The 19,855-nt window shown below is 32.4% G+C and overlaps 1 protein-coding gene across 1 annotated transcript; it reads right to left on the reverse strand.

Annotated features, from left to right (window-relative positions):
• Positions 1-95: 95 nt before the first annotated feature.
• LOC146138956 (actin-binding protein WASF3-like) lies at positions 96-18,500 on the reverse strand. Its single transcript, XM_083393363.1, has 8 exons — positions 18,316-18,500; positions 15,776-15,937; positions 12,706-12,859; positions 10,783-10,909; positions 8,633-8,802; positions 7,656-8,026; positions 4,720-4,833; positions 96-3,022 (listed from the first exon to the last, which is right to left on the reverse strand). The coding sequence occupies exons 1-8, from the start codon at positions 18,419-18,421 to the stop codon at positions 2,859-2,861; spliced, it is 1,368 nt and encodes a 455-aa protein (XP_083249489.1). The 5' UTR covers positions 18,422-18,500; the 3' UTR covers positions 96-2,858.
• Between the last annotated feature and the right edge of the window lie 1,355 nt (positions 18,501-19,855).

Raw genomic sequence — 19,855 nt, forward strand, 5'->3', positions numbered from 1 at the left:
GCACGTGCCGCTAATCGACGCTGCCTATTGTTGGGTCACAGAGGGGAACGCGCGGCGCCGGGAATAGCTGGAAAACAAGAGGCGACAAATCGCGAGAGCAGCTGTGTTCGTTAATAATAAGTGTTTGTTAATCACCCGTGGCGCGTATTATGACGTACACAAAGAAAGCGCGAACACGACAAAGAATAAGAATAACGTCGGTAATAAAGAGAATATTTTTACGCTTCCGGTTAAAACACAATATACGCTAGGGGGCGCCCTCGTTTCAGGCAAAAAAATAAATTTGTTCAACACCGTAAAAAAAATTAGTCGTTTATATTAGATTTGGCCAAAATGTCATAAAATAATTCCAAAAGTCTTGATTTTTTCAAAAATTTTATATTGTTTCAAACTGGTAGTTTTACTGCATAAATAAAGTATATTCAGTTGTCAGTGTTGGGTTACGATTAGTTAAAAGGGTTGCAACCATAAATATTTCAATTTTATTATATTAGTTTTGCCGAAATTGGCAACTCGCAACACCTAGACTTAACCCAACACTGAACAACACAATATTGGTAACACAGGAGCTTCTGGTTTAGGTAGATTGAAATACTAATATGACGGAGTTAACAAATTAAAGCAAACTGTTTCATACTGGATAAGGTAAAAAAACATGGCCTATCACCAGAATCTACTTTTAAATTATTTAACAGCATTACATCTATATCAAGCGGTTTTAAAATTGAATTATCAGTTGTCAAAAAATGTAAAAGAAAGAATGTTGTACGATAATGATTTCCATATTTAAATTTAAAATGAATATCCTGACGAAATGCAAATGACCTAAAAATAAAATATTTATAAGAAAACCGGATTGCGATGCACCAAAGAAAAATTCGCAGAGTAAAAAATATTTTCACGGAAGATATTCGAATTGGGTTTTACTTGAAACGAAATGAAGCATTTCACTGTATATTTGTAAGCGTTGAAAAACCAGCAAAATGTTTGGCAATTAAGATCAGAGCTATATGTGTGTTGGTTTATGGCCTTTAACATCTTGGTAAGGAAATAGCAAACTTCATTTTTTCGCGTTTATAATAATCATGGCAGAGTTATAAAATAAAACTCAAACCTGTCAACAAAACTCATTTCTGGTGAGGCGTCACAACACATCTTTTACACACACGCGCAAATTACAAATAACATTTAAAAAACAGTATCAGGTGAAACTTTTAAAAATATAACAGGGCAAAGATCTGATTGTGACGTAATAATTAGCGATAAACGACGGCTTTATGACGCAACACGCGAGGCAAGGTTGCGTCATAATCCACTTGAAAAATAAGCGAGCACAATTAAATATGTTTTTTTCGACAAAAGCCAAAAACAATTAAATTATTTACAGAAAATTGCTTATATGCGATATTGATGGACAAATATACAACAAATACGGCAATATTGCGTAACAAAGTAGGCATTACGTCACGGTTTTAATCAGTGGTGAAACGAAATTAAATTTTGAAAATTTGCTTTAAATGTGCGAGGATTTATTACCACCGAAATAATTGGGCGAAAAAACAATTTTTGTTGAAAGAAAACATTTTGATTTCCGTTTAATTAAAAGCAAGTCTTGTTTTGCGTTTTAAATAATGCGAACAAGGGTTAAGTGCTAATTAATTCCACTATAAGTCAACAAAATCACTTTACACAATATAAGTGGGCTAACGCAGCGAGGTTTGAACACCAAACAAGTCAAGGGCTGTGTTATAGAAGGGGTTGTTATACTGGGGTCCGTGAATTGGGTTTAGGGGGTCTATGAAGGCCTGAAATATTAGAGTATATTTAAAAAAGTATACAATCATTTTTTCAAAGAAAAGAGTTTAATTTTTGAGACCAAAATCAACAGATTTATGTAGTTTATTTGTATTGTGACGTCAATTTATGACATGGTCGACGTGAAGCCAAACAAATTTTAGGGGGCCGCGAAAAAAAGGTTTAAGATTAAGAACCCTGTGTTATAGGAAGGTTGACACGATTAACCAGCTGTAAGCAGCATAAGTCGAGGCAGCATTTCATGGCAAATATGAAGAGACTTTGGTGACTTTGTACCATTACGAACCGTCTTTGAAACTAAACAACCAAAATGCACAAAGCAGCAAAACGCTTAACTTGGGAGAAAATGTTATAAGATATAACCAGGAATACCATATTGTCCTTTTCTTTAAGTGCTAGGTCTATAGAAATTTTTTTGGTAGGCCTATTTTATGCAACTATTTCCACTGCGACCTGATAAAGCACGGTTGTGCGAAAGCTTGTCAACATTAAAAGACATTTTCAGAACTTAAAAAATATAGTTCTAATTTTTTGAGAAATTTTACTTTACGCCTTGGTTTATTTTTTTTTTGTTTTTTTTGCAGCAATGGAAATACAAAGATTTGTATTAACCTGAATTTTAAGGGATAGTTATTATTGTCTAGAAGTCCTTAATTTTGGTGTTAGAGCGATGGTATCCCTGGATATAACTTGCAACGTTTTAATCACCAATTTGTTTTAACGTGTCACGATTTTAACTCGAAATTTACTAATTTTCGGATTTTTTTAAGAGCACAACTAATTTCCTAACGAGGAAAAATCAGCTTGGCCAATTACCTACTTTTTTTAGCATTTCATTTCAACTTTGAGTTTTTTATTTTTTACGGGAACAGAGCGACTAGCTCATAACAACGCAAAAACCCTAAAGTTGACTTTTCAGAGAGAGAAAAAAAAACGCATAAAAACAACAAAAGCGCTCGCGTCTTAGCGTCGCCCTCTGTTGCGTCACAACCCCTTGCCGCGGCGCTCGTGTGATGACGTCACAACCGGTTGTAATGACGTCATCAGTCCCAGTCACCGTCGTCATCGTCGTCGAAAGAGTCGTCCTCTGAGTCGGAGAACTCGACTGCGATCCTCCTAGCGAGGATTGAAGCCACGTCGTTCTTGCCGCTAGACGTCGCTGCGGCGGCCGTCTGTTCTTGCTGCTCGACTTTCTTCAAGTTGATTCCTGGGAAAAACATTTTGGGGTTAATTTTATAGGAAATAGAGTGGATTGAAACCTTGTTCTGACTTTTATCTATATTCTGCTGTTTTGTAATTTTTTTAAGCGAAATTTTTTTTTCTCTTATTTTCCACAAAGTTTACAATAAATTAAAGTTACCTAATTTTGACTTTTATCTGTGTGTTTCAATACAATCCCGTTTGGACTTTCTTTAAGTTGATTCTTTTGATGTGAATATTCAAGTTTTTGGCTTTAAACCTTATTTTTTTTTTTTTAAACCAGGGATTTAATTCCATATTTGCGCATAAGTTAATTGAAGTCAATTAATGACGTTACCTGAAAAATCCATGCAGACCAAAATATATAGTCAAAAAAATGTCAAAATATTCTCTGGGGTAACATTTCTCTGTTAAACAGTTTAAGTACCCCCGATAGAAATATTATTTAGTTTCGTTTTTTTATAAGTTGCGAGTTTTTCAGTTAAATTTGTAAATAGAAAACCTTATTCGAAATGTTCAGTAAACACACATCAATTGCGATGCAGAATTATAAGAACAATAACTTGCGAAACAAGTAATGTTAGTTCGTTTAGGTGTAAAATAAACAAATATTCCACTCAAATGGGAGAATTATCAGTATGAAAAAACCTTACAAGAGAAAAAATAAAAGCACGCAAATACTAGCATTTTGTATCCCGATGTGGCAACTCAATATTATCCATGGCTTTTAATACAACTTCAAGGATTTCAGTTTAAAAACACATTAAAGCTTTGGTGTTTTTTGGTTCCGTTGTACCAGTGCAACAGTATACAGCTTTCCTGAATGTTGCCACAATCTTACTTAACTTTTGCACAACAGCCCACAGCCATGAGTTGTAAGCATTCCAAGTTTGTGCCGCATTGTGAAGATTGATTTCACAGCTGGCCTATAGTTCAGCCCAAAGTTATTCTAAGCACCACGCGCACCACGTTTAATTAGATAATCAATTGGAACGCGGCAGCTTCACGCACGGCTGCACATCAAGTCACGTGACGTAATTAAAAGAAAAAGTCGAGGGCAGGTTTCGCAGATGAATGCAGAGAGTATTAAGGTTTTGTGCCAAACAATTGTAACACAGTTGCGGCATGAGTGGATACAGTTGTATTTCTTACATACTTTAGATTTTAGAAATTAAATTATTTGTCGTTAGATTTGAATTGAACGATTTTGTGTGAGTAGCAACTAACCAATAGCCAGCAACGTCTAGCCATCATGAACATCACGTATTAACTATAGAGTGAGCAAGTGATTTTTAAACTTTTTTTTCTTGTGACGTCTTTAAACACATTTGTTGGGCTTGCGACGCGCAAAGCGATATGAATTTATCAATTTTTACTTAAATTCGTACACGAAATCCAATATGTTTGTTTTATCTGCAGTGGAAAAATGCGAAAATGAATCATTGTACGACGGATTTATTATTAAAGAAAATCATATATTTTGCCTTTGAGATAAAAACACTTTCTCAATCTAGCCGCGGCCACAAATTGGGTGGCCGTTTGGTTGGGTCGCCGCCGGCAGTAGTTAACATATGGTTTAGATTCATTGAGATTGGCCCATAGCAAAATGCCTTAAAGAACCTCTATAGTAAAAAAGTTTAAAAACCCCTGCTCTATAGTAACGAGTAGCCAGCACCAATAATATTGCTTGTTTGATGAACTTACCAACTCTAATTGCGGATAGGAGGTTGCTTCTGTCATCTACAGGAGGTGGCGGGGCAGGTTCACTCTTCTTTAAGCTCACTCCTTGCAGCGCTCCCGCCAGACCACTAGCTGCCACTAGAGAGCAAAATATATGCTTAAACAAGTTGGATATAACTCCTTTGCAAGCTATTATAGTTAAGCTGTGTGTATCGGCAAACCACAAGTGCATCAATGCATGGAAGCAAGCTCTGTTGTGCTCGATGACATAAAGTTGTTACAATCTGAATGAAGGCTGTTGTTCACACAAAAAGGATTTGGTAAAGAATAAGGTTTACATATGAATAAGTAAATCATCAAATTAAACCGCTGTGACAATCAATTTATTTAATAAAACAAAATGTTTTTTACAATGACTTTTGTCGTCATCTGAATGAATAATGTTCTCAACATTTGAATAATGCAATCCATTCTGTTTTACTTCAACTACCAACTGCCAGCTAGAGTTTTTGCTTAAAAAACCATTAAACCCATACAGAAGTCGCTTGTTATTTCGGTAAAGAACTAATTAGGGCAAAAGTTGTATTTTTCTGCTTAACTAAATAAAAACAATCCTAGTGAATGGAATTATAAAATGTCGATTCGGAACTTTGAACTTGATGCTGAAAACCACTGCATTTTGTAACGAGTACGCATTTTTTTTATATACTTAGTACATTTTAGGCGGCTGTTTGTATTTTTGTAGGTAAAGAACATACGAGTCTTTGAAATGACGGCGGTAATCGTTTTTATCAAACTCAATCGATAATAAATCTAGACATTTCAGACAGCTTCCAAAACTAAACGGGAACCAGTTTTCAATCCAATGGTTGATTAATATGTAGTAATTTAATTTGGCAACTTTGTGTTTTAAGAACTGACAAAAAATATGAAAAAGGGCAAAAAATAAACGAGCACCATTTTTGGTCATGGGTTGAGAAAAATGTAGCCATTATATTCGATAACATCGACAGCAAAAATTAACAAATAAAATCGAATATAATGGCGATCATATTTTTATTGAAATGACACAGTCTTTATTGTGAGATTGGTTTGGCAACTGAAGTGGAAAGCTCAACGGAAGGAGATATTATTTATTCATGGATCACGTGACGTTTCTTCTGCTTATAGCAATTACCTTTCTTGTCAGAAAAGATTTGTTTTACTAATTGATGAGTTGGCTTCGTTTAAAGTATTGGCCTCCATTTCAACGAAATCGAATTAGACGGTTGCGACATCCTTCTGTGTATTGCGCAATGAGCTGGGATAACTAAGCTTTTGACGAACAAACAATCGCCTATTACTCTTACTGCCAGAGGTCTGCCGACACCGCATTTTGACCGATGCCGGTTCCACTTTTTATGTTTTACCAACCAATCCCATATAACGATAGCCAATTTTTTTAAATAGCTACAGTAACAACTTTATTTCATTGAAAATATAACACTGATTACATTTTATCTACAAATTTAAACATACAACTGTTTTTGAAATATTAGCTTTGAATGATGTGCAACACAGTTACGAAAGTCGAATATAGTAAGAATATCAACCCACACAGCAGTAGGTAACATTTTGTTTAACATTTGAGCTCTGATATTCCTCCTACGTCTAAAACCTACAAGTTGTAGGCTACAACCATTATGCTTCAAAGTCCAATGTAATAAACATGTAATTTCATGGTCAGAATGAAAACACGGCAAGTTTGCTGTTAACTATTGTAGTAGTATGTATATATTATACAGCCATTGTTGTGACTGGGTAAGTTGATTTAAAGCTGCTGCTATACGCTGTGACGTAAAGTTGTTGCGTTTATGAGATCACAACTTTCACAATTGTTACATCGTATATGAATAGAACGAAAGTTGAGTGGTGGATTTATGAATGAATCACTAACGAGACTAACTTAAGGACAATAGAGTTTGATTTGGTTCAATGTTGTTGTCATTAGGGATTCCTTAAGTAGTATTTCGAATCCTTAGATTTAAATTGGATTCGTAGCTAATTCTGCCGTTTATTTCGGGTAATTGGAAACGATATAATTTAATGTTTTACCGCCGATTGTTGCGCATAATTGTACAAACGCTAGTCAAGTGGCAAGTTCAGATAAAGGCCTGTCACTGTGACAATTATACAAAGCAATTCATATGTCGTGGATGTATAGTTATGGTTTTAAAACGTAAATTAGGTTAAACATTGTTTATTGTCATTTTTTGAAGTACTTAAGGTTTCACAAACTGTGTTTACCAGGCAAACTAAACATAAATGCAAATCACACAGCTATAGTCTAATAAAAGTACATATACCCAAAGTTTATATCACTGTCGAAGTGAAAATACATTTATTTCAGGTTTGGTAAAGTTACATAAATTTTACTTATTTCGCTTTCACATCAAACTGAATAAAGTTTAATTCATGCTTTGATATTTATTGCAAGCATTTAGGAAGATAATGGTTGGAGATTTTAGTTAGACGTAGTGAGAATATCAAAGCCTAGACGACAGACGTAGTAAAACTGTGTATTTATAAAGATTACGCAAAACGTTCAAAATGTTACCTATACTTCTGGGCTTTGATATTCATTCTATGTCTAAAACAAAACTATTAATTGAGCACGCTAAACAGCTAAGCCCGGATCTGTAATGTAGCTTAATAATAAATTTCAAAGCCAAAAAGGTCGAGTAGATGGGCAGCATATTGATTAAGACGTTTCGATACGAGCTTGTATCATCTTCAGTTAACTACAAGTTCACACCGAAACGTTGTAATAATCAAGAGGATGTCGATCTACTCGACCTTTTTAGCTTTGATATTTATAATCAAACTATTAATTATTTAAACATTACAAATAAACAAGAAATTACCTGGGTTCCAAAATAAACCTATTATTTTTTTTAAATATACAAAAAACAAGAACTTACCTGGGGCAGGAGGTGGTGGGGGTATGTTACCCCCCATTGGGGGCGGGGGTATCGAGGACCCCATGGGGGGAGGAGGAATACCCGACGGTGGCGGGGGAGGTATCATGTCATTATTATGGGGGTAATCAGGTAAACCCCCGTTGGGGAAACTAGGGGGTGGGGGTGGTGTGGGTAAGTGTGTGTTTTGGGGTGGTGGGGCGTAATGGTCCATCTGGATGTCTGTGGGGGGAGGTGGTGGGGGAGGGGGTGTGGCCATGCCCGCGTAGGGATCGTAGGGGGCTGTTTGGGGCTCCGGTTCTGGGGGTGGGGGCATGTGGTTGGCAGTAGGTGGGGGAGGGTGGTCCTGGTGAAAACTCGGTGTTGACATCGAGCTGAAATGAGGAAGATATCGATGGTTAGATGTTAAAGGTGGTTTCTGTAATTTTATTAAAAGTTGTAAAATGTTTGCGAGTTTGACAATGACACATTAACAGCCTTACTGTGGCGCTGATTTATTTCTTTGGAGTCAGATTCGAGTTAATCTGAGTCAGTTTTTTAAAGTCAAAGTCAGACTTTGGACTCAACAGATTCAGTTTATTTTGTTGGAGATGAGATTGTACTCTGGACTTTAATAAAGCTACGTAACACTTCCGGTCGTACTGAACAATGGTTGTTAAGATGGCATTACAAAAAAAAAGTTTTGTTTAAGTTTTAAAATATTTGCTAGTTGTTTTAAACAGAGCCTTATAAATCAGGGGAACTAAAAGTGTTTTTAGGTATGGAGCAATGTTTTAAAGCGTTATATATAAAAAAAAATTGTATATTTGGTGCAAATCTTAAATTTAACATAAACGCCCCTTAGGATTTACTTCACAAAAACAACTACAGCTACCAAAACTTTTTTAAATTTGAAATCCTTTCAGACACAATCATAGTCTGGGTTCTACAGTTATGATATAAATTTAAAAAAATATTAATTATGTTTTTATCGAACTTACTTTTGAATGCCTGTGTCATTAGACGGAACATAGGTTTGTTGAGCAGGTGCCTCGGGTTTATTCGAGTCCATGAACTCCGCGCCCTGCTGCATCTGCTGTGCTTTCAAGCGTGACTTCGGGATTGCAGCCTTCACCTTGTTGCCTTGACGATAGTTTGGGTTCGCTCGGCGCTAAAAAATATTATGGGGTCAATCCATTCGCCAACCACATACTTTTATAATAAAGCTAAACTATAGTTATGAAGAGTTTCTTAAAAGAAATGTTAGTTGGACGCAAATATAAACTAAATTTCGAAACAATTCAAACTTTATGACTTAAAATCTCACGCCCAGCAATAACCAGTCCTTATATTTAAGCAAAAGAAAGAAATGTTTTACTAAGGCGCCTCACGTAATAATATTCATACTAAGGCGCCATTATTGCTGGGCAGTAAGACTTTAACAGGATAAAATACTTGTGAATAATAATTGATAAATTATTCAATCTATACCAAACAATTTATCTGTTTTTTCAAGTATATGAAACAACCAGAATCCACAAGATGCATACATTTTCAAGTAAAAATGCTTTTTAATAATTTGTCATTCAAAGGGAACATGCTATTTTAAACAATATAAAACAAATTTTAATAGTTATTAAAAAATTAAGCTTAGTTTAAATTAAAGTTTAATAAATTCATAAGAACGTGTATTTATGTGACCGGCGATACCACATTCTAGCATCTACACAGCAGGAATATATATTTTTTATTTAAAAAACAATTTTTTAGCCTTGTAATTTAAGGTCGTTTCAAAATTTTTGTCTGATAGGCAATTGCAATTTAGTCAAATCGAAAGACCTTTGTTGTATTAGTTTACCCAGGCAAAGCTTTAGTGGGCTGACTCAGCTATACACAGCACAGCAGTCAGGAAGTACAATAAGCGGTGGAGACTCGGTGGCACAATAGGCCAAAAATCGTATTGCCAATACACAGCTAGTTAAATACTGTAAAGAAATATTGACAGACTATTGCTGCTTGATGATTTTAGGTTAAAACTATTAATGATGAATATTAAAGCGAATGGTTAAAAACAAACGATCCTGGTTGCATGAAGTGACTATGATCACAATAGAACAAAACTTAACATTAAAAAAATTATTTTGGGCTTCTAGTTTTGCACTTAGTTAAATAAAAAATTACTTAATATTAAATATGAAAAATTGTATTTTTTTAACTGATCAATAAATCAAACAGGGTTTGACAAATCTAAAGATTTTTCTCTTTGCAAGGATAAAATTACACATTAATCTAATGCAACTAGCACCATTCACTAAAAAACTTTAAATTTTGATGGTCATTTTGGTAACGGATACAACACCATTGAACCTTGATCGGAAATTAATATCTCATTATCACATTTGCACCATATTTGGGGAAAAGTGCCGAAGCTACTTCAAAGAATGTTTTCCTGATCTGTGCCAAAATTCAGACTAATTTAAGAACAAAGTTTTGAGGTTTAAAAAATATAAGAAAACTGCCTATATATTGGTTATCGTAGAAAAAATAAAATCAGAACAATTTTAGTTGAAAGAAGAACAAACTACTAAGCTGCAAAACATATCTTGGTGATACAATAATGGTTAAAAAGTTCATATATCAGGACATTTTAAGGTTTGAATTGAATATTAGCAAAAAAAATATAAGTTAGCAGCACTCCAGCACAGTTGCCTAAAATAATCATATTAATTGTGGCAACAGCTGTAGGGTTTGTAAGAAACAACTTTATGTTTCATCTAAATACCTTCTTGGTTGCTACCATCTACAATATGTGTGTATTGCATTTTGTTTTAAATTCAAACCAATATATATGTTATCAAAAACATATATCACCGCAATTACCACACCAACTATTTATTGCTAGTTGTGCATATCAATTATAAGTATATTTCTGTCCCCAATTCCTTAATTCATATAGGCTGGTTTTTTTAAACATAACACTCATTCTAAACAATTTAAAAAAAATGTCGATGTAGATTTTTTTATATATCATGGCAATGTTTTTATTGGCTATAGTAGGTTTTTCAAAAGCCAAAAATTAAAAAAAAATTTTTAAAAAAAAGACAAACTTATAATTTTCGTTGTGTTCTTGAGAAGATCTTTTATTTTTTACCTCTTTTTTCCTTTGTTCTCTTCTCTTTTCCTTAGCATCCCTCATTTCTTTCTGCATTGCGTCTCTCCACAAATTGAAGAAGTAGTCAGGGTCGGTGTAAATCTTCAACGCATCGCGGTCGTCGTCCCTAAGGTATTAGCACAAGGTTTGCGGCCAGAACACACTTAAGGACTTAAATCTGTGGTGACAACCAATGTACAGCTCAATTTGTAGGACAAGTTTATTTATTTCGCAGGTTACATTTTAAAAACAAATCTGAATCTATTTTAGATGCATTATATAATAATTTGTTGCTAGTTTAAAAAAGTGTCTTTCAAACTGTGCCTTTAAGTATTTTTGTATTACACATAGTCATGCAGTCAAGTAAGAAAAACTTAAATGCACACTATCGAATAAAAAAAACTTAAACTCATTGTCTTGTCTTCTATTAGATCTGCGGCTCTCAACCAGTGGGCCATGGAAACTTTTTAGATGAGCCGCAGACCAATTTAAAAAAGCTAGATTTATTAAAGAATTTAGTTTCATTTGTGTCACTGTAATTTTACAGGAATAATGGCTTGGGGAGGAATTGAGTAGGAATGTAAATGAAACGTATATTTATTGTTATATGCTTCGCTATATTTTGTTCTAAACCTTTTTATAGTTTGTCCATTCATAAAAAAAATTGGGGTCACAGAATTTTTGAGGAACAAAATTGGGCCACGAAAAAAAAAAGGTTGAGAACCACTGTATTAGATGTTTTAATTAAGAAAATTTGTGGTTTAATTTATCATGTGTGCTGTGAATACATTTGAAGTTTTAATGTGTTTATACACTTTAATTGGTATTGTCATTGCCGACCCATTACTGGACTTTGAAACCCTTAAGTGAGAACATACTGCGTTTCTGTTTATTATTTTTGAATCTGACAAAAAATCATTTACGAATAGTAGTTGTTTATATATAACATTAAGTTAAAAAAAATTTTTTGTATTTTAAAAATTTTATTTACAGCAAGCTTAACTGTTATTTGTATTAGATCTAAAACAAAACAACAAAGTGTAAAACATACTTATTTAAAATGCTTATTTATAAATCAGGCGACCACTGCAGAAATGAGTGACAGGTGTGTTAAGTGAGAGGTGTGAAAACTGCTTCCACATTAAGCAAAAGTGGATTTGACGTCATTTCATGAAAAGGAAATAAAACCAAACTGCTTCAAACAATTTACTCTATTTAAAAGCAATTGAAATGATGTATAAGTGGTATTTAGGAGTTAACAATTAAATAAATTCTGCAAACAAACAAATTTATAAGCGTTTTTTGCTTTAATTTATTAACAGTGATTTATCTGTTAACAGTGATTTCATACATTTTTTGGGACTTCAGTAAACACTTGTGTGGAGCGCAGTCAATTAAAAATGCATTGTTACTTATTTGGACGGTATTTTAATAAACATCCAGGTTCTAAACAAGATTTAGCAAACTGAAATCATCTTTGCTTTGACAAAATATTTGTACCATGGCCAGGGTTTACAATGTAGGCATCTAACTAAATGATGGTCATAAAATAATTGGAGCAAGTGACTTGTAAATGCTTGAAATCCTTTTCTCTAAGTGCATCTGTTTAAAGGCAAACTGAATGTGTAAAAAAAGGAACCCACCCTCCCTTACTGGTTAATGACGACAATAAGTATATGATAAGGACTATTTTTATCTATAAATATATATTTCTCTTAGGCACTTTTTTGTGGCAAAATATAAAAACTTATAAATGACTGACTTTGGTTAAGACAAGAAAGTCTAAATATTATTCATCTGTTTTAAGTTTATATATATATTTTACCGACCTTTAGATTTCATGTTATGTCAACCAAAATAACAAGTAATACAGCAAGATTTAAAACTTTTAGTATTAGAAAGCTTTCAACTTATAAAAGTTACCTGAATTTGTTGAGTTCTTGCAACGGTGGTGGTTTATTTGCGCGGTTGTAAGTCGTTATCAAGGTTTTGGGAAGAGATTCTCGCGACACGACTTGCTGGTCGGTGGTCGTGCTTGAGTGAAACGCTTTCCTCATGTTAATATCATGAAGCGAAACTAAACAGTAATAAAAGACTTGTTCAAATATTTCATTAGTTATTACACAAAACATATATAAACACTGTTTGGTGATAGACATATTTGTCTAATTTCTAATCTAGAAAATCTAATCTAGAAATTAGGTGTTTAACGAGATACTTTTTTTTAAAGTTGAAAAGGCTTTTACAAAACGGTGCTTTATCAGATTTTTTTTAAATTACAATGAAAATTGTCGCTTAGCATTGTCACCTCATTTCCAGATAGTAAGCATAATATATATTGGACAAAAGTTCTTTAAATAAAACAAAGTAAAGTTGAATTATTCAACTTGCATCATAGACTAAATACTTTTAGGGAAGTTGAAACCAATATTTTTTTACCAAAATCACTAAATGAAGAACTGCATGTTATGTACAGAAATGGGTGTAATTGGGACTAGGGATAGTATATATTGGTAGCATTTTTAGAAGTTTTTTTTTTTATTTGTAATAGGCTTTAGGCAACTGCATAACATTTGTGATTGTTTTATATCAAGACCTTAACGGAAACTTACTGATTTTCCTGGTAGAACTTTATTATTTGTAAAAATATTGTGATGCTGGAGGTGGCATTATGTAAACATAAAAGTATTGTTTCTTCAAAGGTTGTGAAGTTTCTTATACACAAAATAAAAAAACTGGTATAGAGCTAGTCTTCCAGAATTTGAAATTCTAAATATCAAGCAAAAACAAGGAAACAAAAACTAGAGGGAAATCAGAATGACTAAAGTCACTTTCTGTACTTTGATCAGATTGCTTTGTAAGCATAAATCATCGAAAGAGAAAACTTATCCGTTTTGTAAAAACTATGCCGCATCAGTTTTGTGATGTAGACAACAATATAAATCTTGTACTGTGTCCAAAAATCGATGACACTAAAAAGCATGTTTGGACTTTATCTTATTTGTATCTAAATGCCAAAATGACAAAATATTACATAATAGTAAATATACTAAATAATATTATAAAAAAATGTTTTGTATATTATTTTTTTATTATTGGACGACGGTATATTTTTATATGAGCGTGAAAAGTGCATTTATGTAGTACAAGTGAAGTTATGCTGTAAAGCACAATAACAACTTAATTAAAATAATCCAGGGGAATACCTTTACCTGACATAAGCTTTAAAATAGTGCTTATTTCAAAAAATGTTAATGTTATACCTTTACAAACCAAACCATTGTAATCTACAGGTTTTACCAGCTTGCTTGGTTAGAACTAACGCAAAATGTGGTTAACATGTTACAAGTTGTAAAGGAGTTAGCATCTTTCTTGGAATTGTATGTGGCATTTTAAAGATAATGGTCTTATGTTTCCTGTGGTGGGTTAGCCAAAGTTTAAAGAAACATAGTGATGGGTCGTATAGAAAAACAAGATTTAAAAAATCATTATAGATGTATGTGAGTAAAATATGCAATTAAACTCTAGAATGTGAATAAAGAGCAAAACAATTCAGTAAGTTTTGCATATTTCGTGATAAGTTTGCAAATGGAAGAACTATAGTGGCCACACAAATAATGTATTTCACGAAAAAATTAGCAAATTTAATGTAAATTTGAATCACAATTCTGTTTAAATTATGGGAAAACCTTCTTTAGAATTTAAAGCACAGATTAATAAAAAAATAATAAATTATGATAAAAGCTTTATACTTTTGTAAGGAAACATGCCAACAAGAGGTTAAGCTATATTTAATGCAATAATATTCAGAAAAAATATAAACCAACAGATCAACCATTTTAGTTTTTACACAAGACCATTCACCAATGTTTTAAAAGCAAATCAAACATTTGACATAAGTGTTAGAAGTTGATTGAACTTTTTGGCGGTATGTTCGTAATACCTAACAGCAGTCAAAAAGCGTTCACAATCACAGGAAGTACACGACAATGTGTGTTTCGAAACATGAGTACACGGTCATGAATAACCACAACTGAACCCAGCCGTGTTACAGGTGGTTAGGGGTTATACACCAGCAGAAAAATATTTAATAGCAATGCAAAATATGGCATTTACTTAAAAGGGGATAAAATTTAAAAGGGGGTGTGTAAGGGTATACCACAACAAAAAGAATGCTAACTTATGTGTTTGTAAATAACTACACAAAACTTAAAACAGATTAAAATAATAAATAGAGATGGGTTATTTAATCTTAAGCTATCTTTATTTGTGTGAAATTTAATTACATTTCAGTAAAATTTAGTCTGTTTTTGTATCAGAAAGAGATTTATAAAATTAGGGATGATGAAGATAAAATTGATTTAAATGATTAGAGTGTTTTACAGCTTAAAAACTCTGTGAGCCAAACAATAAAGGAATAGGAATTCTATTAATAACTTTATATACTTCAACAAACATGGTGGTATCCTGCGAGTGGTTTAAAATGCAAATCTTGTTTTTTTAGTTATAGAAATGCAGTCAGTCTAAAACTGGTAACAAAAAATAAAAAATATGTTGTTTTTTTATATCAGATCTTTTAAAGACAACTGGTCTAATTTATTTAGTGTGAAAAGTGCCTTAAGATTGCTAAAAGATAATGGTGGAAAAAAATAAATATATTATGTTACAACTAGGCCACTAACTATGGCAGATTGAATAAGTTAAATAAATTTCGCATTTTGTTTAAGATAGATCAGTATTACACTTTTACTAAAACACAGGCACTTTAAGAGTAACATAGAGGTAGTTTAAGACAAAACAAAAAAATTTAAAATAAAATTATAGTTTGGCCTTTTTCAAATCACTAGCCTTGTTATTACAGATTTGCTCAATCTAAAATGATATATTTTAATATAAATTCACTTTCAAAAAGATTTCCCTTCTAGTAATTAACAATCCCTAGTATTACAGGTTTATTATTGCACAGCAATTTAAGTGTGAAACAAGGCCTAACCTTCTTCCACAGTTGAATCTAGTTGTGTTACTTTCACCGAAAGATTGTCGATTCTGTCTTGAAGTTTCGTGGCTCTCGAGTAGAAACTGTTGGCCTCGGTGAAAAGCTCGCCAAAAACATCTTCTGCATGAACTGATAACGACGACAGTTGTAATATAACTCCTGGAATTAACAAAATAACACATTTCTTTAAGTTTTAAAGCAGCTTTAAATTACTATCAAATATTCAAAGAGTCAAACCACATTAGTCAATACAACCATTTGTCATCTTGTATTGAAAAGAGGTCAAATTATTATTGAACTTTAGCATGAATTAAGTAGTTGTTATTGAAGTTTGATTTACCAGCCTAATCAACGGACAAACGGAGAAGTAATGACCTTCAAACACCCATTGAAAATGACCCTCCAATTTGTATTGAAACTAAGCATGATCAAAGTAGTTGTTATTAAAGTGGGATTTAACAAACTTCAAACTTTTAAAAATAGATGCAGAGATGGAGAAGAAATGATAGATAATTTTCTAATGATGGCATAGTTCTTGCATTTTTTTAATTACTTTTGACTATGTAATAAAAATTAAAAAATTAAATAATATTTTAATAAAAGGTTAGAATGTGAGCAAAGAACCTAACAACCCAAAAAGGTGCTTGATTAAAAGTGAAACGTTTTAAACTTAAATTCAACTATTTGTTTAAAATTCCAGGATGATTGGGCTGTTAATTTTATAAAATGACAGGGAGGTATAGCTGTCAAAAATCAACAATTAGACACATAAAAATCTGTCCATCTGTGCTGGTTTCAACAAATGTTAAAGTTGAGGAAATATCTTTGGGTCACCTTACATGCCACGCCCAATTCTTATCCTGAACTATTAAATTAAGTAAACAACATTCCAGTAGTGGGCTGTGTACATATCATACTGGTTGTAACATTACTCTACATAACTGCCTTATTAAGTTGATTGATACATTGGATGTATCATAGTATGTGTATTGTGTATATTACTTTTACATTTCCAATCATGCTTTTTGAAAGGAACTTCTATTTCTCTAAGGTAATAAGCAGAAGATATTTTAATATGCAAACACACACAAACACATTTTTTCATTGTTTTTCAAAAAAAATCATTTATTTAAGCATTTTAGCAAAAAAAAAACAATTGTGAATTAAAATTATTAAGATTCTACTAAACCTTAGCCCTAATGGATTTTTTTATGACCATTCCGGTTTTATTTGTAAAATCAAAGGGTATTTTGTGATTTGAATTTTATTTATGACCTTAGATATTGTGATGTCATGTTTCAAGGGGGTGGTTCTTTGAGACAAAAACAATCAGTGACGGTGTAAAAGATAAAATATTCATTGGGAAGGTTTAGGACGCATAAAATATTGATGCCAGGAGCCACTTAGTGAATTGCGACATCAAGAATATCAACTAAAAACTTTGTTATACTACTCGCTTACATTTTTTTTAATATTTCTGAATTAAAATTACAGCTTTGGAAAGTAAGATAAAACAAAAGTTTTTATGTTACTTACAGTTAGAAGCTAGTTTTACTGAGATTTACTAAATTAAAAGATGGCAGTAATTGTCAAAGGTGGGTGCATCCAAACAAGAAGTGAAACAAAAGACCAACGTCCACTGGTCTAGGTAATCACCTAATGGGAAACGTTAACCATGTAAGCCACTGTACTTGCGAGTTGTTACAATGTGCTGGAAATTAAATTGTGTAGCTGTTAAACATCAACTGTCAATTCAAGTTAATAAGGGGATAAAGCTAACCTTATTTAACCTGTGAAGCTAGAGAACAAACAACAGTAAGGGAGATTGTGACCACAAATTACACAGAAAAATACCCACTGTTCAAATCTTACAACTTGGATAAACTGAAATTTGGCGCCCTGAACTTTTGTGAAGCAAATCACCTTTACAGAATTTACACAGATATAATATTGTTCAATTTTTATTCAAGTTAATATTTGTTGTGGAAATTTTGATATATACAAAGTCAACTGTTCTCAGTAAAGTTATGAATTAAAGAAAATAAATCTCTAACACAAAAATTGTCATATATTATTTTTCCATCAACCATTAAATATAAAAGTTTGGGCTTTCATTTTTCTTTATTCTTTTATTAAAATTAAAAACTTTCTGTTTAACAATCAACAGCATTACATACAAAAATAACCCTGTTCTGCTTTTTTCAACCAATAATACACAACAATTATGTAAAAAAACAAGTATGGAATATGGATATAGACAGAAAAGACCGAGTTAAAGGTAACCAATCATGTCTTAAAATAATTATAAAGCAAATGCATTTAATATAAAAACGACCATTTTTTTGCTTTTTTCCAAACAACAGTGTTGAATTACCGTTCTACAGTTATCACATCAAATACTTTTAAAACTTTGGCCTTACTTAGAGCACACACAGAAGTTTTAAAATTGTTTATCCCATAAACATACACAAGTAACCAATTATGTCTCCAGGCCATAGCTAATGTACCTCAACACAACAAGGACAAGTAGAACTTACCAGATAGTGTGTTGTTCGTAACGCATTCCAGTTCATTCCTGATATTTGCTGGTATTTTTTGCCGGCACAGATCGGACGGTGATACGGACCTCTTAACAAGCGGCATTTCTTAGTTCTTTAGGTCTTTTCTACCATGACAAGTGGCAATTTCTATCTTGAACTAACTAAATTAAACCTAGCAGTAAATCGTCATTGCTATCTTAAAACAACAAGAGTTGGTTGTAAAAAATATGGTTTAAATCAAGTTTCATATCTTTATTACAGGAACACTAAATTATGTAATAAAACAAAAATTGGAAATTTTTTAAATGAGAGTGAAAATGTATTGTTTAATATAGAAATAAAAAAACAAGTAAAAAAATATGTTTTAATGTTTTTTTTAAATCTAAACATTTTTTGTACTAACAAAATTGTTTAAATCAAGTCTACACATCCTTATTACATTTACACTACCAGTTATTGTATATTTAAACAAAATTGGAAAAAATCTATATGATCATGGCAAATTTTAATTAGGGTAAAAGTATTTTTTAATAAAGAAATCAAAAATAAACTAAAAAATGTCTAAATTGTACTCATTGCTTGTATTTAATTTAAAAACAACAATAATATAAATCCAATGGTTCTGAGATCTAATATAACTATTATGCTTGATTGAACATCTTAGACTAAACATCATGATATTCTATTTGTTATGATAAATCACAGTTAGGCTTAATCATTTCTTACATCCTTTCTAGGTAAGTTTTACACCAGCACAATTTTGTAGTCATTTACCTTGTCCTCAATACACACCGCAAGTGCGCAACATACATAAAGCAGCTATATGCAGCTTACAAAAGGACATACATAATATATACTTTCACATAAATATTTTAACAGGTTGCAATGCACAGCTTTAAAAAAGATATGTGAAAAAGTTGTTATACCCAGGTTAAAAGGTTTGTTAATCTACAGCCGTTTTTTGTCAGTTCCAACAAATCTGTGCAATGCAGCAATGTGAGACATGTCTCCAATGCATCCCAGACGTTTGTAATTACTTCCACAAATCCCCAATTTTTATAATATGGGAAGAGCTCAATATTTTGTTTATTTATTAGAACTGATAAATATGTCGATTAGCAATTTGTAAGGCGCCAAAAAGAGACTTTAAAGTGCTTCTTTCTTTACACACATAGACACTTTTTTTTTTAATGTTTGATCCGTTGGGCCATAGTTTCAAGATTAATGCTGCTTTTTACCTAAAATACGATAAAGTAAAATAAAGTTGTGTTCGGCCCTCAGATTATAAACTTTGGATATTGTGTGGCTGTTATAAAGTTAATGAAAAAAAAAATTTGTGCAGCTGCAATAGCGTTTTTTAAGATTTATAGTATAAAAAAGTAAAGAACTGTTCTGAAAACCGTAATCACGATAGAAACTTTGCGCATTTAAGTGATATTTAGCGACTACATACTTCTAAGGCCATTTTCCAAGAAATGCGCAGCTATGGCTGGGCATGCAACTGCCGGTCAAACATTCAAACCTGGCTACAGTTTGC

The sequence above is a fragment of the Ascidiella aspersa genome, chromosome 7, assembly GCF_963924565.1.
Source record: "Ascidiella aspersa chromosome 7, kaAscAspe10.2, whole genome shotgun sequence".
In the NCBI taxonomy this organism is placed as follows: domain Eukaryota; kingdom Metazoa; phylum Chordata; class Ascidiacea; order Phlebobranchia; family Ascidiidae; genus Ascidiella; species Ascidiella aspersa.